This window comes from Oncorhynchus mykiss, chromosome 17, assembly GCF_013265735.2.
Source record: "Oncorhynchus mykiss isolate Arlee chromosome 17, USDA_OmykA_1.1, whole genome shotgun sequence".
Classification (NCBI taxonomy): Eukaryota; Metazoa; Chordata; class Actinopteri; order Salmoniformes; family Salmonidae; genus Oncorhynchus; species Oncorhynchus mykiss.
The window spans coordinates 27,642,807-27,668,060 of NC_048581.1; the positions used below are offsets into that span (position 1 = coordinate 27,642,807).

The following is a 25,254-nucleotide window of genomic DNA, read 5'->3' on the forward strand; positions in this document are numbered from 1 at the left end:
GTAATGGGGCTATCTTCTTGGTAGTATAGCCTATATGCTGCAAAAACAGATTGACATGATTTATAGTTGGAAAAGTGGGCATAATAATGGAGGGCTTAAGTTAAATGTATTTCCTTATGATCTGTACCCCAGGCTGGGACCCTCCAAGCTAGCGCTGGAGAGCAGGTGCTCCAGACAGACGTCATTTCCGCTGGCCATGATGGAGTAAGGCTGCCAGCCCTGGGAGACTGCCCCAAGGACAGCCCTCTAAAGGTAAGATACAGCTTTTAGTTCTGATGCAAAACGTCTGGTTGTAACGGAGACCAGTTGGTTGTAATCTAGTAATATGATGTGTTGAAAACCAGTTTACAATGAGATAATAACACCATTAAGACACATGGACCACCTACTAGTTAGAACTAATAGTATTGGAATTCTGATTTTAGTTCTGATTGTAATTCTAAGGTTATGATTTATAATTGGAGAAGCGGGCATAATAATGGAGGGCTTAAGTTAAATGTATTTCCTTATGATCTGTACCCCAGGCTGGGACCCTCCAAGCTAGCGCTGGAGAGCAGGTGCTCCAGACAGACGTCATTTCCGCTGGCCATGATGGAGTAAGGCTGCCAGCCCTGGGAGACTGCCCCAAGGACAGCTCTCTAAAGGTAAGATACAGCTTTTAGTTCTGATGCAAAACATCTGGTTGTAACGGAGACCAGTTGTAATCTAGTAATATGACGGGTTTAAAACCAGTTTACAACGAGATAATAACACCATTAAGACACATGGACCACCTACTAGTTAGAACTAATAGTATTGTAATTCTGATTCTAATTCTAAGGTTAACCCTTATGTGACATGTCACTTAGTACCACCATGCCTATGGTGAAATAGGTGGTTTCTATGGTGATATGATTTCCCCACTGTTGTTATATGTCTCAGAACCTTGTGCCGAAGCCCCCACAAGGCCCCAGGCCCAGCCGAGAGGCCAATATAGCAAAGGCAGAAAAGAAGGCCAGAGAGGTTATCAAGGCTAAAAAGTCTAGGGAGGCTAAGTCAGGGGTGATATACGCAAGCCGCCAAGTAGTTGGTGTGTTGGCACTGCCTCAAACTCTTATATCTCGAACAACCAGTTACAGTGAGTATTGATCTCCACTTCCAAAAATCTTGGATTTTTTGATGCAATTCTAAAAGGATATATGGTGGAAGGATCCACTATTATCTACGACTCTCCTCTTTCTGTAGGTGTCCTGCCAGCTATCAAGAAGGGCACTAAAGTTACTCAAATGGAGACAACAGGTGGGGGTATTGGTGACACAGTGTTTATTTCTGATTATACAACTTCAATAGAATCTTTACGGTGGTCACTAGCTTGTTCGGTGGTAATTCTGATTGTCTTCTGTTTCAGAAACCCCAGGTCCCCTGACACCTAATGATGGGGAGATAATGATCTCCTCTCCATCTGTTGATGACCTCCTGACCCCAAAGAGTGATGTGACGTCCGAGGCTAAGAGCGATGATGCCTCCTGTCCAATTTCACCTGAGGCGTTCTCTCTAACGAACTTCCTGAAGTCTCACCCGTGAGTCCTGCTGTGAACCTCTATATGTGCAGAACAAATATAATCTATGTAAACACTAGTTTAAGTTGCCAATGATTCCTGGTGTTGGTTTGTTTTCCAGTCAGAGAAAGCTTATCAGGAAGTTCCTCAAACAAATGGTAAGTCCCGCATTTTTTCTGCTTTCAAGGGTGGAGTGATCATTGGAAACAACTATCTTGTAACATAAAAACTACTAGCTGTCAGATTGTTTTCTGTTTCTCTTTCTAAGAACGTGACAATAGGCGACCTGGACGAAATCATCGAGTGGGTGGTGTGTGTCTCCAGTGAGGTGTTCCTCCCAGTGATGGCTCTGCACAGGACCTCCAGACCAGAGTCGTCAGACTCGTCCCGCTGGGGGTCAGGTGTGCTCCAGATCGTCTCTGAAAAGTTCCACCAGCGGAGTTCTGAGCCGAAGGGAAGGCTCCTGGGCGGGCAGCCGCCCACTCCCCCTTCTGAGAACGACAAGGAGCTTCAGGGCATAGCAGATCTGTCTGTGGGTAACATCCTGAAAAGGGCCCAGGAGGACCTCTTCTCTTCTGGCGAGGATGACCTGGAGAACACCCATCCAGGTATTACTCTGACAGAAGAGAAGCTGTCCAGAATCTTCTCAGAGCTGTTCAGGGATGCCTGTGAGAGTGCCCAGGAGGCCGCCAGACGGATCCACCACATGAGGACTGGAAGAGGCAACAACAGCCAGAATGGGAGTTGGCCTGGGTCGTCACAGGGATCAAGCAAATCCAACATGCCAGAGTTGGGAGAACTGGGGTCAGTGAGGAGTCCCAAGGGAAGTGACGTCCATAAAGTCCTTAGCGAGGGGTCCCTCCCTGTCTTTGCCCTGTTTGAGGAGAGGCCAGGGGAAGTTGGGGAGACCAGCAGCCCTGCTGGGGAGATGGACGAGACACAGACTGCCAGCACTCCCAGCATTCCCCGGTCTGGGCATGGCGGCAGAAGGAGTAGCCAGACCACCACTCCCACCCCCGGCCACAGAGAGGCAGGATTCACAGCCAGTAACATCTTTGATGTTATTATTCATCTGGCGCACTCTGACACTGACCGGGAACTCCACCAGGAGTTCAGCAGTGAGGATGATGTTTCACTGAATGACATCATGGACATGAAGTCAACCCCGGCAGTGGAGCCCCTGGGTCAGATCCTGTCCTCATGGAAGCTGGTCAACATGATCTTCAGGGGGAAGGTCCACTACTTTGGGAAGGAGCTCATCTGCAAGGTGTATCAGATGCTTCTGGACACCGGTATGGGCAGGAGGCCAATGGCCCGCCAGAGCAGGTCCGAGCCCATCCTGAAAGACCTGGCTGCCAACCGTAGGCTCTCCAATGAATTCTTCACAGACGTGCTGTACATGTTCATCCAACGGGCCATTAAGAATCTGCTGGAGAACTTCTTGGGTCTGCCGACCACCCCACCAGGCAGAGACATTATGTGGAATGACAACTTTAACTGGATGTATAGGGACGGCTGGGGGAACACCCCCACATCCAGCGAGGAGGAATTGTGGGACAGCGACTCCACCTGGTCAAGTGGGCATGGGGAGGAGGAAGGGACAGAGTCCCGTGGGAGGTGGGCCGCTCTGTTGGAGAAGGGCAGCTTCCTGACCCTCCAGTCCTCCAGCTCCCTCTCCCTCTCCGATGACAACAAGGAGGCACTAGGTTAGTTATTATGATGTTTTTACCATCTTTTGTACCCGCACATTCCCCTTCTTTCTTTTCTCTTGTTGTCAGTAATGGTATTTTCCTTTTCTCTCCCCTTTTTTTCTTATTTTTCTATACAGTGTTTGGAGACATTTTATGTGTGAAGTATTACTTTGAATCAAATGTCAAACTCATTCTATAGAAGGCCGGGTTTCTGCAGGTTTTCACTCCACCCTTGATTGATGAATTAAGGTCACTAATTAGTTAGAAACTCCTCTCACCTGGTTGTCTAGGTCTTAATTGAAAGGAAAAAACTAAAACCCGCAGACACTCGGCCCCCCCATGGAATGAGTTTGACACCCCTGTATTAAATAAATGTTGATTTGACCAGGGGCCGTCTGCCAAGTCCTGACCACCAGGGTGGGAGACATCCTGAACAGTACCTGCAACGACGATTGCAAGGCCAGGCTCATCATCCAGAAAGGTACACTTATAACCTGTTTTACCCATATGACCAGTAATAACAGTGTAATAACCTGTGTAATAACCCGTGTATTACCATTATAGTAAATGTGCTAGATACTGCATAGTGTTATACATGAATGTGGCTTTGAACCATTTCAGAATATGAGTGTATTTTCTTAGGATTGGATTCCGGTGCCAGGGAAAGGTTCCCTGACTTTCCGTGTCCCTCTTCACCCAAGGACGAAGAGGAGGTGGTTGTGAGTGCCATGACTGTCTCATACCCTAAACCCTCCACCTCAACCCAGGCAGCATGGGCAGCTCCTGCCCAGACTCTGGATGTTTTTCTGCCCAGACCCTGCCTGGATGAAGAAGAGGTAGTGCCCAGCACCTCCTTGAAGGACAACTCTGTGACGACCACCCATGCAGCACTGGCAGCTCCTTCCCAGACCCTGGTAGAAGAGGTGGGAGAAGCTGAGGTGTCCAACGTGAGTGAGTGCTCCCTGATGCCCACCAAGGCCCTTGAGAAGATTCCCTCCCTCCTACCAGGCAAGATCCTTATCGAGGAGGACACCCTCAGTTGCAGCACTCCCTGGGCCACCGTCATGAGCCCCCAGACCCTGAAGTTTATCCTCCACGGCATCATGTGCCGACTGGAGGCCTCAGAGTCCCCCCAGACAAGGAGGGCCAATGACCCCTTCAGGCTGATGAAGGATCTCTTTCTGGAGGTCCAGCATGCCCTGAAGTATGCTGACATCTCTGTCCTCTTTGGCCTGGAGGAGAGCATCCAATTCATTGGGGAGGATGCGGTGAAGGCCATCGTGAAGACTGCAGCTAAAAGATTGTCCCTGCGTTCGGACTCCAACCGGGCTCAACTGCGTGCCGCGCGCTCTGGTGGTGAGGCAGCCATCAGGTGCATGGCGGACACCATCACACAAGTCATAGATGACTATTCCGAGGACTGGAGTTCCGGCGGCCATTTTGGAGCCAGGAGGAGCCGTGCTAGTGGGAGGTCACACTCCTCAACCTCCTCAAGGAGTGACGTCACCCTCACCGAGGAGCTCCTGGCCCGGAGGGAATCCCTTGAAGAGGACCTAGCGGAGATGGCTGATGACAGCACTGGTTTGGAGAAGACCATTGTAAGCTCAGCCATCTCTGCCAAGTCCCAGGTAATTAGCTACATTTCTGAGAGCTCCGAGCCCAACAGCTGTGCCCTCTTCACAGACCTCGAGGACATCACCTCCACACATGTGAGACAGACAATAACTAGTAGATCGTTTAGTTATTTGGGCTGTTTGATTGTGAGGCATCAACTCAAATCTGTTTCTCTCTCTACGAAGGAGAAGGATAAGAAAGAGGCTATGAAGGAAGAAGTGAGGAAGTCAGGAAAGAAGAGGCGAAGAAATAACAAGGACCAGAAGAAGAACAAGGTGTCTCCTCTTGGCAATGATAGTAAGTCCTCATTTCTGTCAGTCAACATGTGCGTCTGTCTTCAGCACACTATTGTAATGTAAGGACGGGAGACTATGATGAAGTTATCAGGGTCTTATTCATTAGCCACTAAATGGAAGAGAACAGACTAAAACAGGGAGGAACTTTCTTGAACTTGCCAACAAATTATTGTTTTTGTTTTCTGTTTCAAAACATTTTGCTACTGTGTGCCTGAATGAACACGACCCTGATTTCCTGCCCTGTTCTATGTCACCTGTTCAGGTACTGTGGCTGCAGATGAGCCGAAGAAAAAACAGGCTCTCCTCCCGCGGATCACAGCTGCCCTGGCAAGACTATTTTGCTTCCCCTGCAAAAAAAGATGCAAAAAGTAACTGCAGAGACGAGTTTGGGAAACCCTGATACCACCTCCCCCAACCCACTTTCTAAAAAAACATCAGTGCCACCAGAAGAGGGAGACAACCCCCCCTATTCACAACTCATTTTATTACCCCCCCACCATTTAATTTAATAAACACAACTTTCAGCTATTTTGATCTTCTTTACTTTTTTTTTACAGACCCACCTGCATGCTATAGATTCGTAAGGTCAATTTGCTGTGTACTGTCTACAGTATCATTGTTATGAGTAGGTTCACTTTGTCAGTCATTATTTGTACCTTTATTTAACTAGGCAAGTTAGTTTAGAACAAATTCTTATTTTCAATGACGACCTAGGAACATTGGGTTAACTGCCTTGTTCAGGGGCAAAACGACAGATATTTTAGGCTACCTGTCGCTATATAGGTATAGGCTAAATGCCTTAACCTAATTGCAATTTACATAATAAGAGTTACATTAGAATAATTCCCTAATTTTATCTTTCTTGAGAGGGAATAAATCTACACTATACTCAATACCATACAGTATTCACACCATGCCGATGCAAGCCCCGCCTCCCCGCAGAATAAAGAATAGACACGAGTGGATAATTGCGGTGTCACAACAAAGGATACCTTAATTAAGCCAATTCATTGGCTTTAGACATGCCAATCATGTCTGTGTTGTAATCTGATTGGTGTGTCTACCACCTCATGGCAAAAGGTGTAGAAACGCTGAAGCACTCCATTCTGTTTATGATTTCTATTTATGATTGACGCTGCTGTTTAAAGCTATATTTTTTAATGTCTGCCTTATTTGTATTATTACACAGTTGGAGAGGACAGGGGAGATAGGGTGGACAGCTCCCTGTCTAGTAGTTGTAGCCTGTAGCTAGTTATACGTCTTCTTGAGGAAGCGCCGACAGACGGACAGCTGTGCGAGTTCGCATTTTCTAATAAAACAGCAGCACGAGCGATGGCTTCGGCGTAGCATTTCGTACTGTATTTTTCACACGGTGGTGAAGTCGACATTGTGAAGGTTTTGTTCTGTGCTAGTTTCGTGGTGTCCGTGTGTTGGCATGACATAGCAGCTACGAGCAAGAGCCGCTTCGATTATGGGAACATTCAGGTAGGCATTACTGTTTTATTTATAAATGTATTATTTACTGTTGTTCTTGTTATAATTGCATGTGTCACATAAATATTTGTTATGCATGTAGATGGATCGAGCGAAGTTTACGTTTATGCTCCTAAACAAAGCACTTAGACCCTGTGTATTTTTACATTGAGGAAGCCTTAATCTTCATCAGAGGTTACTCGGCGACAGCGGGGCTGATACTGCTCCATTTCTCTCTTGTCGAATTAATACAGTGGTCTTCATTTGCATATTTCCGGAAAGCGAATAGGCCCCTCAAATGGAAAGGGAAGGCAAGCGAAAAAGAAATTAGCCGAAATAGGCTACATCCCCGTCATTTTTCTGTAGGCTATTGTTTTACGCCTAGAAATAAGAGGACACGTTGTAGCCTCTTCCCCTGCGCGGCCTCAATTTCATACATCGTTTTACAAACGTTGCAACGTTTTGAATGGCCTTCTTCTTGTCACATTGCACTGCAAGACATAGGCTTGAGCTGCCATTTGAATTGGTGACAGATGCTGAAGCATCATCTGCAGCGCGAGAGCCTGTTGTACAGGTAGCAGCCATATGCATCAGCATATTGGCCTGAAATCCGGGCTAAGTGCCATCACACAAACAGAAACAGGCATAAACCCACGGAATTACATCCTCAGCCAGTTCTTTGTAGCCTATACAACGCAGGTTATTTGTCCTTCAGATGTATTATTTTTGCTAGTGAAGGCATGCTACAGCCGTTAGAATATTGTAGTCAGAAATGGATGTGCCTTGGGTTGGCTTTACTCCAAAATATTATGAGAGCAGAAGATCTCAAAGTATGGATTGTGGCTAACATTTGATTATGGAAGGGCTATTATGGCTGACAATAAACAAGTGAAGTATTCTGCCCCAGGCGTCTGAATTCAGTCTCTTTTGGGGACTTACTATTCAAGGAATAAATTACCTTGCATTTCAGGATAATTATTGTTAATATTATAAACGGTGGAATAGAACAGACTAGAGACATGCACCACCAAGTGAAAGCGCTGGGTAGATTTCACCAGCACAGAGTGTGTTGAGTGAGAAATCAAGTCATTGCTTTTAGCCTTATCTAGGAAATGCACTCACCATACAGAGAGTGAAACACACGGGCTCTCAAGAAAACAATTATCTGATCTTCACACATCCTCATGACCTTGTTTTGAAAAGAAATGCTATACCCGTTTACCACACACACACACAGATGGGACATTTGAACATTACAGCTCAGTAAAAGTGACAGTTGGCATTCACACACGGCTGTCTAAACCTCACTTCTTTCTCATCATCCCTGCTACTTGCTGTTGCTACGGCAATCCATGCTGAGGTGAACTGTGAATGAATGGTAAGCTAATAGGCCTTTGTGGTGTTGCCAGATGAACAGTCTTTGTGTTTTACACTGGCTTGGCTGTGGCGTGCCTCTGCTGTACAACCTGCTGAATGCCACAATAAGGGCCGTGGAAGTAGGAGGGAGGGATACCATCTACCTGTCCTGATGTCTGTGTCTGTCTGGATCGCTGTCAGGTTCTGTATGTCTGTCTCTGCATCTCTGTGAGGGTCTCTCTGTCTGTCTGCATCTCTGTGAGGGTCTCTCTGCCTGTCTCTGCATCTCTGTGAGGGTCTCTCTGTCTGTCTCTGCATCTCTGACAGGTTCTATCTGTTCGTCACACTGACTCTCTCACTGTGGTTGGTTGTTTGTAGCGATCAGCAGAGGCCTGCCCTGTGCTAAAGGCTCCACTCCATTATCCTGCTGTGCTGCTGATGCTGAGATACTGGGAGCAACTCCATGACCTGACATACCAAGCCTAAAACTCCAGTATCCTGCCCTACTGCCGCTACTACAAGCTCCCTTGTAGTGTGTTGTTCCTGTCATTTTGGTAGCACTACATTACAGCACGGAATAAAGCGGTAATAGAATGGTAACTAGTTAAAGTTACTCACAAAGCAAACCATTATTTGCCCAGATACAGGATGCTACAGATCAGTATAACTGTATTGTTTCAGAGACCTCACATACTAGAGGGGTGATAATACAAAAACAACATGGCAGTGTTTCACCTAAAATTCTCAAAATGTCTTGGCATGGGGCCCCCATTGATTTTGTTATGTTTGAGTCACTCAGATACACTATATATACAAAGGTATGTGGACACCACTTCAAATTAGTAGATTCAAACATTTCAGCTGACAGATGTATAAAATTGAGCACACAGTCATGCAATCTCCATAGACAAACATTGGCAGTAGAATGGCCTTACTGTCAAGTTCAGTGACTTTCAACGTGGCACTATCATAGGATGCCACCTTTCCAACAAGTCTGTTTGTCAAATGTCTGCCCTGCTAGAGCTGCCCTGGTCAACTGTAAGTGCTGTTATTGTGAATTGGAAACGTCTAGGAGCAACAAAGGCTCAGCCACAAAGTGGTAGGCCACACAAACACACAGAATGAGACCGTTGAGTGTTGAAGCATGTAGCGCGTAAAACATAATCTGTCCTCGGTTGCAACACTCACTACCGAGTTCCCAACTGCCTCTGGAAGCAACGTCAGCATAATAACTGTTTGTCGGGAGCTTCATGAAAGGGGTTTCCATGACCGAGCAGCCGCACACAAGTCTAAGATCACCATGCGCAATGCCAAGCATTGGTTGGAGTGGCGTATGATCTGCTGCCATTGGACTCTGGAGCAGTGGAAACGCATTCTCTGGAGTGATGAATCACGCTCCACTAGTTGGCAGACCGACGGACAAATCTGGGTTTGGCGGATCCCAGGAGTATGCTACCTGCCCCAATGCATTGTGCCAACTAAAGTTTGGAGAAGGAATAATGAATGGTCTGGGGCTGTTTTTCATGGTTCGGGATAGGCCCCTTAGTTCCATTGAAGGGACATCTTAACGCTACAGCATACAATGACATTCTAGACGATTCTGTGCTTCCAACTTTGTGGCAACAGTTTGGTGAAGGACCTTTCCTGTTTTAACATGACAATGCCCCCTTGCACAAAGAGTTCCAAACATAAATGGTTTGTCGAGGTTGGTGTGGAATAACTGGACTGCCCTTCACAGAGCCCTGACCTTAACCCCATCGAACAATTTTGGAATGAATTGGAACGCCGACTGCAAGCCAGGCCTAATTGCTTAGCATCATTGCCCAACCTCACTAATGCTTTTGTGGCTGAATGGAAGCAAGTTCCAATATCAAGTGGAAAGCCTTCCCAGAAGAGTGGAGGCTGTTATAGCAGCAAAGTGGGGACCAACTCTATATTAATGCTCATTATTTGGTAATGAGATGTTTGACAAGCTTTTGGTCATGTAGTGTAGCATAAGAACACAACGTAAGACATAGCAAAATGTGTAGAATTTCAGGAAACTAGCTTTAAAACTGTAAAATGTTTTCTCTTCCCCATGGCAAAATGTCTAGAATTGCGACTAGCAGACAAATTTGCTTTAAAACAGCAACATTTTATCTCTGATGCCATGGGAGGGCCTCTAAAAATATTGGTCAGAGAAGGCGCCGTTGGTCACGCCCACTACCACACCCCCCCCATCTATTTCTCCACCTAGTCAGGTGAACAGGGCCTTGCCCTTTATTATGATAAACAAGCCTGGGCAACCATTTCACCAGAGCTGTTGTCTTGGTTGCACTTGTTTTCTAGGATCACTGGTGTCTGGTAATGTACAGGAATGATTCACCTCAGTTCACAGTTCACTCTCGCTGGGAGTATGATTAACGTCACCTCTCTATTGGCCCATTCCACTGTGTGTGGTAAACTATCCAGACCTGTTCTGTAACCCCAGAGGGAGGTTTCATATGGCTTTAAAATAGAGCTGAATGAACACACAATCAACTGGTGGTGACACAATGTCCCGGGGCTATTGTACCAAAGTGGCACAGGTGTGCCAGTAATAGGTCGGATGGTTTCTGTTTGATGCCGCACTAACTATACTGGCCCCAGATCAGTTTGGATCAGTGCCCCAGAAAAGGGGATCTGGTTGGTTCATCTACTGTGGGAAAGTGAGGCTTAAACCAATCCCACGGACATCCCATGTATCGTTTATGTGTGTATTTTCTGTTCATGCCTAGGCAAATGCAAGGGCACCCTGGGTTATGTTGGTGCACAGTGTTTAATCTGTTTGTAATCCGTTTGAGGATGACGCAGCAGTGCTGGTGATCCTTGTAATCTGTATCTTATTGAATCACCTGATCAGGGTCAGGTACACTCACTACCATTGCAGAATAAATTATTAGTCACATCGCATTGCTTTGGAATTTGTTTGGAGGGAGGATGGTGGAAATGTGTATTTTAAAGCCATGTTCCCCCTGGTATTCATGGAAACGTGATTATCAGGAGGGCGCTTATAGCTAAACTAGGAATTCAGGAAGCAATTCTTGTTCTAAATGTGCTTACTTTTAGGGAACTTGGGTAGTCTGAGGGAGCTTCACCGGATGACATGTCATTCTAATTAGCCCAAATGTGTCTGGTCTTCATTCAAGCTTACCGTCAAAGCAACTTATTCATTAGATTAATCTCGATTCTAGATAACATCTGCTGTACAGGGCCTTGGACCGATATAACGAATGTGTATATATAATTCACTTCATCAAGGAAGGTCACGTGGAGACCAGGCTGTCATTGCCATGACGATTTTGGATGACTAGGGGAGGTCAAGCCTATTAGAGACAAGGGTTAATATGCAGCCATTACAGAATCAGAGGGAATACGTCAACAGCAGTGACGTCAGAAGAGCACAGGGTTCATAATACTAACCCTAGACACCAGAGTGGGAGAAGAACTGGGCACTACATAGTGGACTACTTTTGACCAGGGCCCATTCCCAAGTAGCACACTATATAGATCATAGGTTGCCATTTTGGATGCTGCCAGTCGCATGCACTTGGATGTTGTGGTGTTGAGGAACAAGCCACGTGTCAGCGGACAGATGGGAACAAAGCTGTAAATGAGATGTAGCAACAGCGAGGTTAGGGCGTACAGGAGGTAGGACTGGGGGTTTAGCGTGGGGGCTGCCCTTGATGTCAAGCATGGCCTGAGGGGGAGTCACAACACGTACAAGGAGGGAGAGAGGGGAGAGGAAGGGATGGGATGGGTGGATTAGGGGTTCAGGGGGAGAAATGGGGGATAGAGAGGGTTGATAGTTGGGGGTACAATAAGTCTGTCTGTCTGCTGTGGACAGTGGGAGCGAGGATAGGAAGTGCTGAGGCGCACACAATGTGATAATTGTGCACGTGGATAGCGGTTTACATACAAACTCATGCATAGGCACAACACAGTGCTCACATTGAAGCTGCCCCATTCACGGCAAGGGAGAAGCTGCTGTTTACACACACAACAGGGCTCACATTGAGGCTCCCTCATGTGCTGGGTACAGCCTTGTTCCCCCAAGGCTAACTCCATCTCCAGTACTCTGCAGTCCCAAGTTCACCATGGTGGTGTCTCAAATTGCACCCTATTCCTTAAATAGTGCAGTACTTTTAACTAGGGCCCATAGGGCTCTGATCAAAAGTAGTGCACTATATAGGGTGCCGTTTGGGAAGCACAACATGCAACCTCCAGACACACTAAATGGGAGAACTTCTGCATTCAGGTACATTCAGTGCTATTTTTTTGTTGTCCTACCATTACCCTTAGATTTAATGTACTGATAGCCAGAGCAGCAATTGTCCCACCTATTGCTGTAGTCGAGCATGACTCACAGAGTTTGGAATACAGCCTGGCTTCAATGACATTGCTGTATACCCCCTCTGGTGTACATCCTACTGTAGCTGGACTGGAGTGATTCCCGGTGAGATGACCAATGGGGATGCCAGTAATTTAGGGGATTCGTTTTCAGAGGGAGACTAGTTTTATATTTTCAGAGATGTTAAGGTTATTTCTTGCACTGGTTTCTTAAAAGGTAACTACAGTTGAAGTCGGAAATGTAAATACACTTAAACTCAGTTTTTCACAATTCCTGACATTTAATCCTAGTAAAAATTCCCTTTCTTAGGTCAGTTAGGATCACCACTTTATTTTAAGAATGTGAAATGTCAGAATAATAGTAGAGAGAATTATTTATTTCAGCTTTTATTTCTTTCATCACATTCCCAGTGGGTCAGACGTTTACATACACTGAATTAGTATTTGGTAGTGTTTCCTTTAAATTGTTGGGTCAAACGTTTTGGGTATCCTTCTATGAGCTTCCCACAATAAATTGGGTGAATTTTGGCCCGTTCTTCCTGACAGAGCTGGTGTAACTGAGTCAGATTTGTAGGCCTCCTTGCTCACATACACTTTTTCAGTTCTGCCCACACATTTTCTATAGGATTGAGGTCAGGGCTTTGTGATACCTTGACTTTGTTGTCCTTAAGCCATTTTGCTACAACTTTGGAAGTATGCTTGTGGTCATTGTCCATTTGGAAGACTCATTTGCAACCAAGCTTAAACTTCCTGACTGATGTCTTGAGATGTTGCTCAATATATCCACATAATTTTCAGTCCTCATGAAGCCATCTATTTTGTGAAGTACATTAGTCCCTCCTGCAGCAAAGCACCCCCACAACATGATGCTGCCACCCCTGCTTCACGGTTAGGATGGTGTTCTTCGGCTTGCAAGCCTCCCCCTTTTTCCTCCAAACATAACGATGGTCATTATGGCCAAACAGTTCTATTTTTGTTTCTTCAGACCAGAGGACATTTCTCCAAAAATATGATCTTTGTCCCCATGTGCAGTTGCAAACCATAGTCTGGCTTTTTTATGGCGGTTTTGGAGCAGTGGCTTCTTCCTTGCTGAGCGGCCTTTCAGGTTATGTCGATATAGGACTCGTTTTACTGTGGATATAGATACTTTTGTACCTGTTTCCTATAGCATCTTCACAAGGTCCTTTGCTGCTGTTCTGGGATTGATTTGCACTTTTTTGCACCAAAGTATCAAAGGTATCAAAGGTCATCTCTAGGAGACTGAACGCGTCTCCTTCCTGAGCGGTATGACGGCTTGCGTATTATTGTTTGCACAGATGAACGTGGTACCTTCAGGTGTTTGGAAATTGCTCCCAAGGATAAACCAGAATTGTGGAGGTCTACAATTGTTTTTCTGAGGTCTTGGCTGATTTCTTTAGATTTTCCCATGATATCAAGCAAAGAGGCACTGAGTTTGAAGGTAGGCCTTGAAATACATCCACAGGTACACCTCCAATTGACTCAAATTATGTCAATTAGCCTATCAGAAGCTCCTAAAGCCATGACATAATTTTATAGAATTTTCCAAGCTGTTTAAAGGCACAGTCAACCAAGTGTATGTAAACTTCTGACCCACTGGAATTCTGATTTAAGTGAAATAATCTGTCTGTAAACAATTGATGGAAAAATTACTTGTCATGCACAAAGTATATGTCCTAACCGACTTGCCAAAACTATAGTTTGTTAACAATAAATTTGTGGAGGGGTTGAAAAACGAGTTTTAATGACTCCAACCTAAGTGAATGTAACCTTCCGACTTCAACTGTATATGCATCGTCACAGTGAGCAGTCTGAGAGGAATATCAAGGGTTAAAGTTCAGTATTTCTAGTGTCATAAGATTAGCTTTGATACAATTAGACTACAACTTTTCTCTGTTGCTATTGTTACGTTGTTTTGGAGGAACTAGCTACGTGTCATTCTGAGAGAGGATTGTGACGGTTTGGGGACGCCCGTTTTCCTGAGCTGCTTCTTCTGAGGCAATTGGTCTCATGCTAGTTAATGGCTCTTTTGATTGGCCTCTCCCAGCACATGAATGGCGTCCTTGTCCCTCCATCCCTCTACAGTGTTTTTTCCCTTCAAACAATATATTTTTTTTCTCCTCTCTGGGCAGTTTTTCTGTTTTCCTTGTCGTTGTCGTGCTTCAGTAGACATATGTATCTGTGTGACTATGGCTGATATTAAAACAGCTAGGGTGTGTGTGAGTTGTAGTCATAGAGCTGTTCAGCATTCCAAGGATGTCTAGCCCATTCCCCTCATCTCTCTCGCGCTCATTCCGTTTGTCAAATGTATGCTGAATTACCCTCTGCTTGGGGTTACGCCTATCTCTCCTCTCCCTCTATGTGGATTGGGGCCACCAGCTCGGCTGGACTCTGGCTTACCCAGTAATAGAGCTCCCATACATGATGCAGGCCAGGGCTGTACTTCTGTCCATAGAAACAGAATCACTAGAATGGAAATGCTATGAGGGTGCAGTCAAATTGCCATTGCCAAATGTGTTTTACTTGTTCGAATAATTATATTTCTATGCGGCTGTCAGGGTTTCCTTTTTCATTCTAGTAATTCTATTTTTATGGTACTGCCTGGCTGCCAAGTAGAACAGGAAAGAACCCTGGCCGCCGCAATTTGGCTGCACCTTCATGGGATTCTCATTCTAGTAATTCTATTTCTATGGTGCAGCTTGGCTGCCACAGACAGGAGTGTAGAGAGGAACTGCTGAGCAGCATTGGTACCTTCATGATGAAACAGTAGCAGCGGACCTCTGGTTTATCACTGACCAATGGTTCCCCCCTATTAGTTTTTATGATTAGTAGCTGCATTGTGCAGTGCACAGTCTGTTCTTGGCTTTACTAGAGGGTGGAGATAGGATAGTGGACTGAGAGAGTACCAGGCCTTGCCTACCTGGCCTCGCCTCACATAGGCCAGTAGAATGTTGCACATTGTGAATCACAAGCCAGAGTGCGTGCGCACACACACACACACACACACCACAACAATATACACAAAACCTTCCTTATCAGAAAATGGGATTTCATGGATTTAACCTCTGCTTAAATTGCCATTATTTCTTTCTTTGTCAATGGATTTGCATGAGAAAACAAACAATTAGAAATTATAATACTTTGAGGAATGTTGTTTTGTATTTTCATAGCTCTGCAGATTTCTACTATATCAACATGGCCTATCTTTCTCAACACATTCTTTCTAGTTTGCTAATCTCATAATTAATTATGGCTCCAATCCAATCACCTTTAATGCACTGTCTCTTCCTGCTTGCTTGATATTCACAGCATGATGTCATCAAATATTCATGACATCACATTTAATGGTAATCTAGCTAATGTTGATCCATCAGTGAGTGATTTAAATGGTGATCTACTCTGCAACACAGAGTGCTAGGACACAGCCCTTAGCCATGGTATATTGGTTCTGTAACAAATCCCCTGAGGATTTATTGTTATTATAAACTGATTACCAACGTAATTGGAGCAGTAAAAATACATGTTTTGTCATACCTATACAGTCTGATATACCACGACTTTCAGCCAATCAGCATTCACGGCTCGCACCACCCAGTTTATAATACAGGATTACATAATGATCCATTAAATCCATACACTTAGAATGTGTGCGTCCCAAATGGCACCCTAATTCCTATATAGTGCACTCCTTTGACCAGAGCCCTGGTTAAAAGTAGTGCACTATAGAGAATAGGGTGTCATTTGAGACACAAACCAATCTCTTTATAAAGAAGACTGTAAATGAATGTTGAGCCACAGTGAGACAATGGCCATTATAGAATGTGATGTCATCATCCATGGTGACTCAGGCCCACACCCTGATAACCACTCCCTTAGCAAGTGGACGGCTATAATATCGTTCACTGTGGATTGACTGTGATCAATTCACTTAGATGCGAATCAAGGGACTGTGTCAATTATTTTTGTTTGTTGTGTTTGACATAGAAATTGGCTCTGTAGGAAAATGTCAAACAACCAAATTATCTTTTCATAGCACTTAACCATTTATCACAGAATTCAACCAACAGTTGACCTCGTATAAGCATTGACTAATGAGACACAGGACTATGTACAGTGCATTCTGAAGTATTCAGACCTCGTGACTTTTTCCACATTTTGTTACGCTACAGCCTTATTGTAAAATGGATTCAATTGTTTTTTTCCCCTCATCAATCTACACACAATGCCTCATTTAGACGTGTGTGTGTGTGATATAACATTTACATAATTATTCAGACCCTTTACTCAGTACTTTGTTGAAGTACCTTCGGCAGCGATTACAACCTGGATTCTTCTTGGGTATGAATCTACAAGCTTGTCATGCCTGTATTTGGGGAGTTTCTCCCATTCTTCTCTGCAGATCCTCTCAAGCTCTGTCCAGTTTTTTCAAATCAAATCAAATTTGATTGGTCACATGCACATGGTTAGCAGATGTTATTGTACATATAAATATATGGATGGGCCATGACCGACCGGCATAGACGAAATGCAATAGATGGTATAAAATACAGTGTATATACATCTGGGATGAGTAGTGCAAGATACAGTTTAAGTCGGAAGTCTACATACACTTAGGTTGGAGTCATTAAAACTCATTTTCAACCACTCCACAAATTTCTTGTTCACAAACTATAGTTTTGGCAAGTCGGTTAGGACATCTGCATTGTGCATGACGCAAGTAATTTTTCCAACCATTGTTTACAGATAGATCATTTTACTTATAATTCACTGTATCACAATTCCAGTGGGTCAGAAGTTTACATACACTAAGTTGACTGTGCCTTTAAACAGCTTGGAAAATTTCAGAAAATGTCATGGCTTTAGAAGTTTCTGATAGGCAAATTGACATAATTTGAGTCATATGGAGGTGTACCTGTGGATGTATTTCAAGGCCTACCTTCAAACTCAGTGTTTCTTTGCTTGACATCATAAAAAATCTAAAGAAATCAGCCAAGACCTCAGAATATTTTTTTAGACCACAAGTCTGGTTCATCCTTGGGAGCAATTTCCAAACGCCTGAAGGTACCACGCTCATCTTTACAAACAATAGTATGCAAGTATAAACACCATGGGACCACGCAGCCATCTTACCACTCAGGAAGGAGACGCGTTCTGTCTCCTAGAGATGAACGTACTTTGGTGTGAAAAGTGCAAATCAATCCCAGAACAACAGCAAAGGACTTTGTGAAGATGCTGGAGGAAACAGTAAAACATATCCTATATCGACATAACCTGAAAGGCCGCTCAGCAAGGAAGAAGCCACGGCTCCAAAACCGCCATAAAAAAAGCCAGACTACGGTTTGCAACTGCACATGGGGACAAAGATTGTACTTTTTGGAGAAATGTCCTCTGTTCTGATGAAACAAAAATAGAACTGTTTGGCCATAATGACCATCGTTATGTTTGGAGGAAAAAGGGGGAGGCTTGCAAGCTGAAGAACACCATCCCAACCGTGAAGCACGGGGGTGGCAGTATCATGTTGTGGGGGTGCTTTGCTGGTGTACTTCACAAAATAGATGGCATCATGAGGTAGGAAAATGATGTTTATATATTGAAGCAACATCTCAAGACATCAATCAGGAAGTTAAAGCTTGGTCAAAAATGGGTCTTCCAAATGGACAATGACCCCAAGTATACTTCCAAAGTTGTGGCAAAATGGCTTAAGGACAACAAAGTCAAGGTATTGGAGTGGCCATCACAAAGCCCTAACCTCAATCCTATTGAAAGTTTGTGGTCAGAACTGAAAAAGCGTATGCAATCAAGGATGCCTATAAACATGACTCAGTTACAACAGCTCTGTCAGGAGGAATGGGCCAAAATGCACCCAACTTATTGTGTGAAGCTTGTGGAAGGCTACCCAAAACGTTTGACCCAAGTTAAACAATTTAAAGGCAATGATTCCAAATACTAATTGAGTGTATGTGAACTTCTGACTCACTGGGAATGTGACGAATGAAACAAAATCTGAAATAAATCATTCTCTCTACTATTATTGTGACATTTCACATTCTTAAAATAAAGTGGTGATCCTAACTGACCTAAGACAGGGAATTTTTTACTATAAAAAAATGTCAGGAATGGTGAAATGTATTTGCCTAAGGTGTTTGTAAACTTCCGACTTAAACTATATGTAAACATCATTATTAGAGCCCTGCGGTTGTGGGTGGTGCAGTTTCTGTTCCAGGCGGCGATAGCCGGGCAGGATGTTCTCAATTGTGCATCTGTAGAAGTTTGAGGGTTTTATTTGACAAGTCAAATATCTTCAACCTCCTGAGGTTGAAGAGACGCTGTTGCGCCTTTTTCACTGCACTGTCTGTGTGGGTGGACCATTTCAGTTTGTCCGTGATGTGTACGCCGAGGAACTCAACTTTCCATCCAACTTGGAAGCGTAGCTGCACAGCTATTTTCAGGTCTCTCCAGAGATGTTCAATCGGGTTCAAGTCCGGGCTCTGGCTGGGCCAATCAAGGATCTTCAGAGACTTGTCCCAAAGCCACTCTTGCATTGTTTTGGCTGTGTGCTTCGGGTCGTTGCCCTGTTGGAAGGTGAACCTTCATCCCAGTCTGAGGTCTGGAGCACTCTGGAGCAGGTTTTCATCATGGATTTCTCTGTACTTTGCTCCGTTCATCTTTCCCTCAATCCTGACTAGTCTCCCAGTCCCTGCCACTGAAAAACATACCTACAGCATGATGCTGCCACCACCATGCTTCACCGTAGGGATGGTGCCAGGTTTCCTCCAGATGTGGATCTTGGCATTCAGGCCAGAGAATCTTGTTTCTCATCCTTTAGGTGTCTTTTGGAAAACTCCAAGCGGGCTGTCATGGAAGCAACTCCTCAGTAAAATTCACGTCTTTTTACTCTACCATAAAGGCCTAATTGGTGGAGTGCAATAGAGATTGTTGTCCTCCTGGAAGGTTCTCTCATCTCCACAGAGAAACTGGAGCTCTGTCAGAGTGAACATTGGGTTCTTGGTCACCTCCCTGACCAAGGCATTCTCCCCCGATTGCTCAGTTTTGCCGGGCGGCCAGCTCTAGGAAGAGTCTTGGTGTTTACAAACTTCTTCCTTTTAGAATGGTGGAGACCACTTTTGGTTACCTTCAATGCTGCAAAAATGTTTTGGTGCCGTTCCCCAGATCTGTGCCTCAACACAATCCTGTCTCAGAGCTCTACGGGACCTTATATAGACAGGTGTGTGCCTTTCCAAATCATGTCCAATCAATTGAATATACCACAGGTGGACTCCAAGTTGTAGAAACATCTCAAGGATAGTCAATGGAAACAGGATGCACCTGAGCTCATTTGAGTCTCATCGCAAAGAGTCAATACTTACAGGAGAAGAAAAACCCTTGAATGAGTAGGTGTGTACTAACTTTTGACTGGTACTGTATGGTAATAAGGTATTTTATATTTTTAATAAATTAGCAAACATTTCTACAAACCTCCTTTCGCTTTGTCATTATGGGGTATTGTGTGTAGATTGAGATTTTTATTTTATTTAATCCATTTTAGAATAAGGTTGTAAAGTAACAACATTTGGAAAAAGTCAAGGGTCTGAATACTGTATGTATGTATGTATGCATGCATGCATGCATGCATGCATGCATGTTTAACAAAAATGTAAACGCAGCATGCATTCAAAGATTTCACTGAGTTACAGTTCATATAAGGAAATCAGTAATTTTGAAATAAATTCATTAGGCCCTAATCTATGGATTTTACATGAATGGGAATGCAGATCTGTGTCTATTGTACAGAAGAAGGTAGGGGCATGGATCAGAAAACCAGTCAGTTTCTGGTGTGACCACCATTTGCTTCATGCAGCGCGACACATTTCCTTCTGATAGTTGATCAGGCTGTTGATTGTTTCCTGTGGAACATGCTGTAGTATACATTGATCGGTGAGTATGCAGGCCATGGAAGATCTGAGAGATTGAGCTTCCAGGAATTGTGTACAGATCCTTGCGGCATGGGGCTGTGCATTATCATGCTGAAACATGAGGTGATGGCGGCTGATTAATGGCACGACAATGGGCCTCAGGATCTCGTCACGGTACCTCTGTGCATTCAAATTGACATTGATCAAATGCAATTGTGTTCATTGTCTGTAGCTAATCCCTGCCCATACCATAACCCCACCGCTACCATGGTGCACTCAAACCGCTCGCCCACACAACGACATACACATGGTCAGCAGTTGAGGCCAGTTGGACGTACTGCCAAATTCCCTAAAACAACGTTGGAGGTGGCTTACGGTAGAAAAATGGGCATTCAATTCTCTGGCAACAGCGCTGGTGGACATTCCTGCAGTCAGCATGCCAATTGCACGCTCCTTCAGAACTTGTGGCATTGTGTTGTGTGACAAAACGGCACATTTTAGAGTGTCCTTTTATTGACCCCAACACAAGGTGCACCTGCGTAATGATTATTCTGTTTATCAGCTTCTTGATATGCCACACTTGTCAGGTGGATGGATTATCTTGGTAAAGGAGAAATGTTCACTAACAAGGATGTAATCATATTTGTTTACGAAATTTGAGAGAAATAAGCTTTTTGTGCATATGGAACATTTCTGGGATCTTTTATTTCAGCTCATGAAACATGGGACCAACACTTTACATGTTGCATTCATGTTTTTGTTCAGTGTATGTCCTCGTGAATATGTCCTCGTAATTCAAATGTCCTCTAAATTCACAACAGGTTTGAGGAACCCTGATCCGATTGGCTCCGGCACCGCCCTACCAGGTGACCCTACAGCCGGGGAGACGTGTAAGGAGACCCAGCCACAGCCTCCCCTGTCCAACAGTGCGTTGCACTGTGCCTACCACCACAACCATGCCCACCCCCAGCGGCAGCCCAGAGAGAGAGGGCTCCACAGGGGGACCCAACCAGCTGGCGTGTCCCCCCTCCTCTCCCCCTGGCATGGACCATTCCATGGGCAGCCCTCTGCTCAGCCCGGACTCATCTTGCCAAGATGCCATGCTCTCAGCCCCCGCTGCCTCCCCCGCTGACTCGGAGAGCCTGAGCCCCGACGAGCTAGAGCTGCTGGCCAAGCTGGAGGAGCAGAACAGGTGAGAAAGAGATGGGAACTGGGGTTCACATGTGTTGCACAGTAGCTACAGGTAACTGCCAAAATAAAGGAAACCCCAACATAAGTTGTCTTTAATAGGGCGTTGGGCCACCACGAGCTGCCAGAACAGCTTCCATCCACCTTGGCACAGATTCTACAAGTGTCTGGAACCCTGTTGGAGGGATGCGACACCATTCTTCCGCGAGAAATTCCATAGTTTATTGTTTTGTTGACGGTGGTGGAAAACGCTGTCTCAGGCACTGCTCCAGGATCTCCCATAAGTGTTCAATTGGGTGGAGATCTGGTGACTGAGACACACACACTTTAAACCCCCTATACTCCTTTGAGACCCCTCTTTCAAAGTCACTGAGATCTCTTCTAGTCATGGTAGTCAAAATAATGGCCAACTGGGTGTTTTTATACATAGATGCTAAGCATGATGGGATGTTAATTGCTTAATTAACTCAGGAACCACACCTGTGTAGAAGCACCTGCTTTCAATATACTTTGTATGCCTCATTTACTCAAGTGTCATTTATTTAGGCAGTTACCTGTATGTTTCCATTAACTTGTCCAGTGGTTTTGTGTAGACATTTGGAGAGTTTGCATAGAAAATAGATGTGACAACCACGTTGCGTTTCCATTGAACTGTCTTGTGTCGATTTAAAAACATCTGGACGTAATGACATCCCACAAAAACAACAACAACAAACTTTTTTTTTGCAAAAACGTGTCATATAAAAATGAAGTGGTTGAAATGTTTCCGTTATCCATTTAAGGCAAATTGCTCATTAATAAATTGGCGGCAGCCTGTATGCCCTCCCACCTATCTGTTTCATGTCTCAGGTAGCTCCCAAAAGCTTGCATGGATAAAATGCAAGAATTTACTCATATTTGCCATATTCTAATAATTCTCATGTGCCACCTTGTCGCCATGGTAAAATTTGCACTCCTGTAGATCTGAAATCATTGGATCTTGAACTTGCAACCAGAAAAGCAACGCTAAGCAATTCAGGCGTTATTGAACGTCACTGCAAAGGGACATTCTTTTTTTTTAATAGTAAAATGTTTTATTTGGGTAGTAGTTGGCATTTAGAATTACATGTGGATTTGATGAGCCCCTCGTAGGCCTACCTTAAAAAAGATTTGGCAATCGTTTCTTAGATGAACACTGTTTCCATCATTTGTTGCAATAAGTTTTACAAAATAAACATCCACCCCTGTTGAACGGATAAATGTTGTCTATCTTTAGAACATTTCTCCTGTATCTGCCGTTTCCAATGACACATGTCACCAAGATAATTTTTTTGCAACATTGCTTTTGTCGAGTAAACCTTGTTCAATGGAAACCTACTGTTAGGTTGTGACTGGTCTCGCATGGCTGCGTTCAAGATCACTGCGCTGTTGTGACAATGGCATTTGATGATATTTTGCCAGGTAAATGATGAGCCACTCATTTTAAAAAAAATGTAAGCTTTATTTAACTAGGCAAGTCAGTTAAGAACAAATTCTTATTTACAATGACGGCCTACCCCGACCAAACTCGGACGTTGCTGGGCCAATTGTGCACCGCCCTATGGAACTCCCAATCACGGCCGGATGTGATACAGCCTGGATTCGAACCAGGTACTGCAGTGACAACTCTTGCACTGAGATGCAGTGTCTTAGGCCACTCATAAACAAACAGGTACAGTCCAGCGATTCAACTGTGTTACAGCACATTGCTATGAGGCTTCCAGGTCAGTATGGGGTAGCAGAGGTTAGCCTCTCCCCGCTGTGGGTAGCTTCAGAGCAGATGCACTGAGCAGATGTGTCATTGGGCTGGAGGAGCTTCTGGCCAAGGCCTAGCGGGCCGGCTAGGCTAGCTGTGAGACGCTTTGATGCCAGAGCTGGAACATGCACTGTTGAACCTTCCTCTTTTGCCTCTGTGAGTTGGACATTTGCTGTTATTGGCACGGTATTATAACCAATGTGTTCAGCACTCAGCATGCGTCCCTAATGACACCCTATTCCCTATGTAGTGCACTACTTTTGATCAGGGTCCTGATGAGCTCTGGTCAAAAGCAGTGCACTATATAGGGGAAAAGCTGCCATTTTGGATGCAACCTCAATGTGTCTCTACTATCGGAGTAGCTGCTACGGCCTTGGCACTGATAAGTATCTCAACAATAGGCCCAGTGTTTCACTATCAGAGAGGTGCTCAGTGTCTTGACGTAGTAGTAGTAAAGGTACTGCTGGTTGTTTGTGCCCTCCAGTGTTTTAGATGACATTCTCCCACACGTGACTTTCTACTATTTTCTACTAATTAAAAACGTTTCGAATTAAGTCTAATGTAATGCAAAAGAGAATATAACATTAAGCCTGAAAAGCTTAACATCATGGATTAACAATAAAAAGATCAAAACAAGTAATAGAAACAAGACTAGTGTAATGAAAGCATAAGTGGCTCTTGATTCACTCATATGACCCTTGTCTGACGACCTCTAACCCCTTGATACCCCCTCCTCCTCCCCAGACTTCTGGAGGCAGACTCCAAGTCGATGCGTTCGATGAGCGGCTCGCGGCGGAACAGCGGCTCGTCCCTGGTGTCCAGCTCCTCTGCCTCGTCCAACCTGTCCCACCTGGAGGAGGACACCTGGATCCTGTGGGGACGCATCGTCAACGAGTGGGACGAATGGAGACGCAAGAAGGACAAGCTGCTCAAGGTGAGGGGGGAGGATGGATGAGTGATCGAGAGACTGATAGAGCAAAGGGAAGAGAGGGGAGAAGATGGAGAGAGGACAGGGGGAAAAGTGGTGTTGGAGGGCCAGTAGGAGGCACCCTTCCCTCTGGTCTAAAAAAAAATATCCCAATTCCCCAGGGCAGTGATTGGGGACATTGCCCTGTGTAGGGTGCCGTCTTTCGGATGGGACATTAAATGGGTGTCCTGACTCTGTGGTCACTAAAGATCCTATGGCACTTATCGTAAGAGTAGGGGTGTTAACCCCGGTGTCCTGGCCAAATTCCCAATCTGGCCCTCATACCATCAGTCACCTAATCATCCCCAGTTTACAATTGGCTCATTCACCCCCCTCCTCTCCCCTGTAACTATTCCCCAGGTCGTTGCTGTAAATGAGAATGTGTTTTCAGTCAACTTACCTGGTAAAATAAGGGTTAAATAAAATGAAAATAAGAGAGCAGACAGAGCCAGGGAGAGGGGAACAGAACAGCAGGAGAGATTAGAGAGGAGAAAATGGGAGTGAGGACAAATGAGCAGAGAGCACAGATGGAGGGATATGATCAGTAAAGATAAGGTATGAGATGACATAGATATTCATTATAGGCTAGGATGTAGAGTTCTACACTAAGCTGAGAATTAGATTTGTAAAATAAACCTTTCCTTTCACCTCCAGGAGCTGATCCGTAAGGGCATCCCACACCACTTCCGGGCCATCGTGTGGCAGCTGCTTGGTAACGCCACAGACATGCCAGTGAAGAACCAGTACTCTGAGCTGCTCAAGATGTCCTCGCCCTGCGAAAAGCTCATCCGCCGGGACATCGCCCGCACCTACCCCGAGCATGAGTTCTTCAAGGGCCAGGACAGCCTGGGTCAGGAGGTGCTCTTCAACGTCATGAAGGTGAGGATATTTTGACCTTTGACCTTGAACATGACTTTTTTTCTGCATTATTAGAATGTTGTCTCTTAGGTTTACATGGACAAACAGAATGGATTTGGTATGATTAGTAATTTGTGTACTAGTGAGATGTGAAGTTGGATGAAGTTAGAAGCAGTTACATCTGCATTGCTTGCTGTTTG

General features: G+C 44.7%; 1 protein-coding gene across 3 annotated transcripts in view; it reads left to right on the plus strand.

The window, feature by feature from the left end:
• The first annotated feature begins 6,198 nt into the window (after positions 1-6,198).
• LOC110493584 (EVI5-like protein) overlaps positions 6,199-25,254 on the plus strand; it is a 39,358-nt gene continuing 20,302 nt past the window's right edge. For 2 of the 3 annotated variants that reach the window (XM_021567937.2, XM_021567940.2), the window contains exons 1-4: positions 6,199-6,624; positions 21,089-21,459; positions 23,974-24,163; positions 24,851-25,075. In XM_021567937.2, the coding sequence (XP_021423612.2) occupies positions 21,224-21,459; positions 23,974-24,163; positions 24,851-25,075 (651 nt within the window). In that variant the 5' untranslated portion in view covers positions 6,199-6,624; positions 21,089-21,223. Of the gene's footprint in view, positions 6,625-8,346; positions 8,565-21,088; positions 21,460-23,973; positions 24,164-24,850; positions 25,076-25,254 lie in introns of all 3 variants that reach the window. The other variant, XM_021567938.2, reaches the window with a different exon arrangement.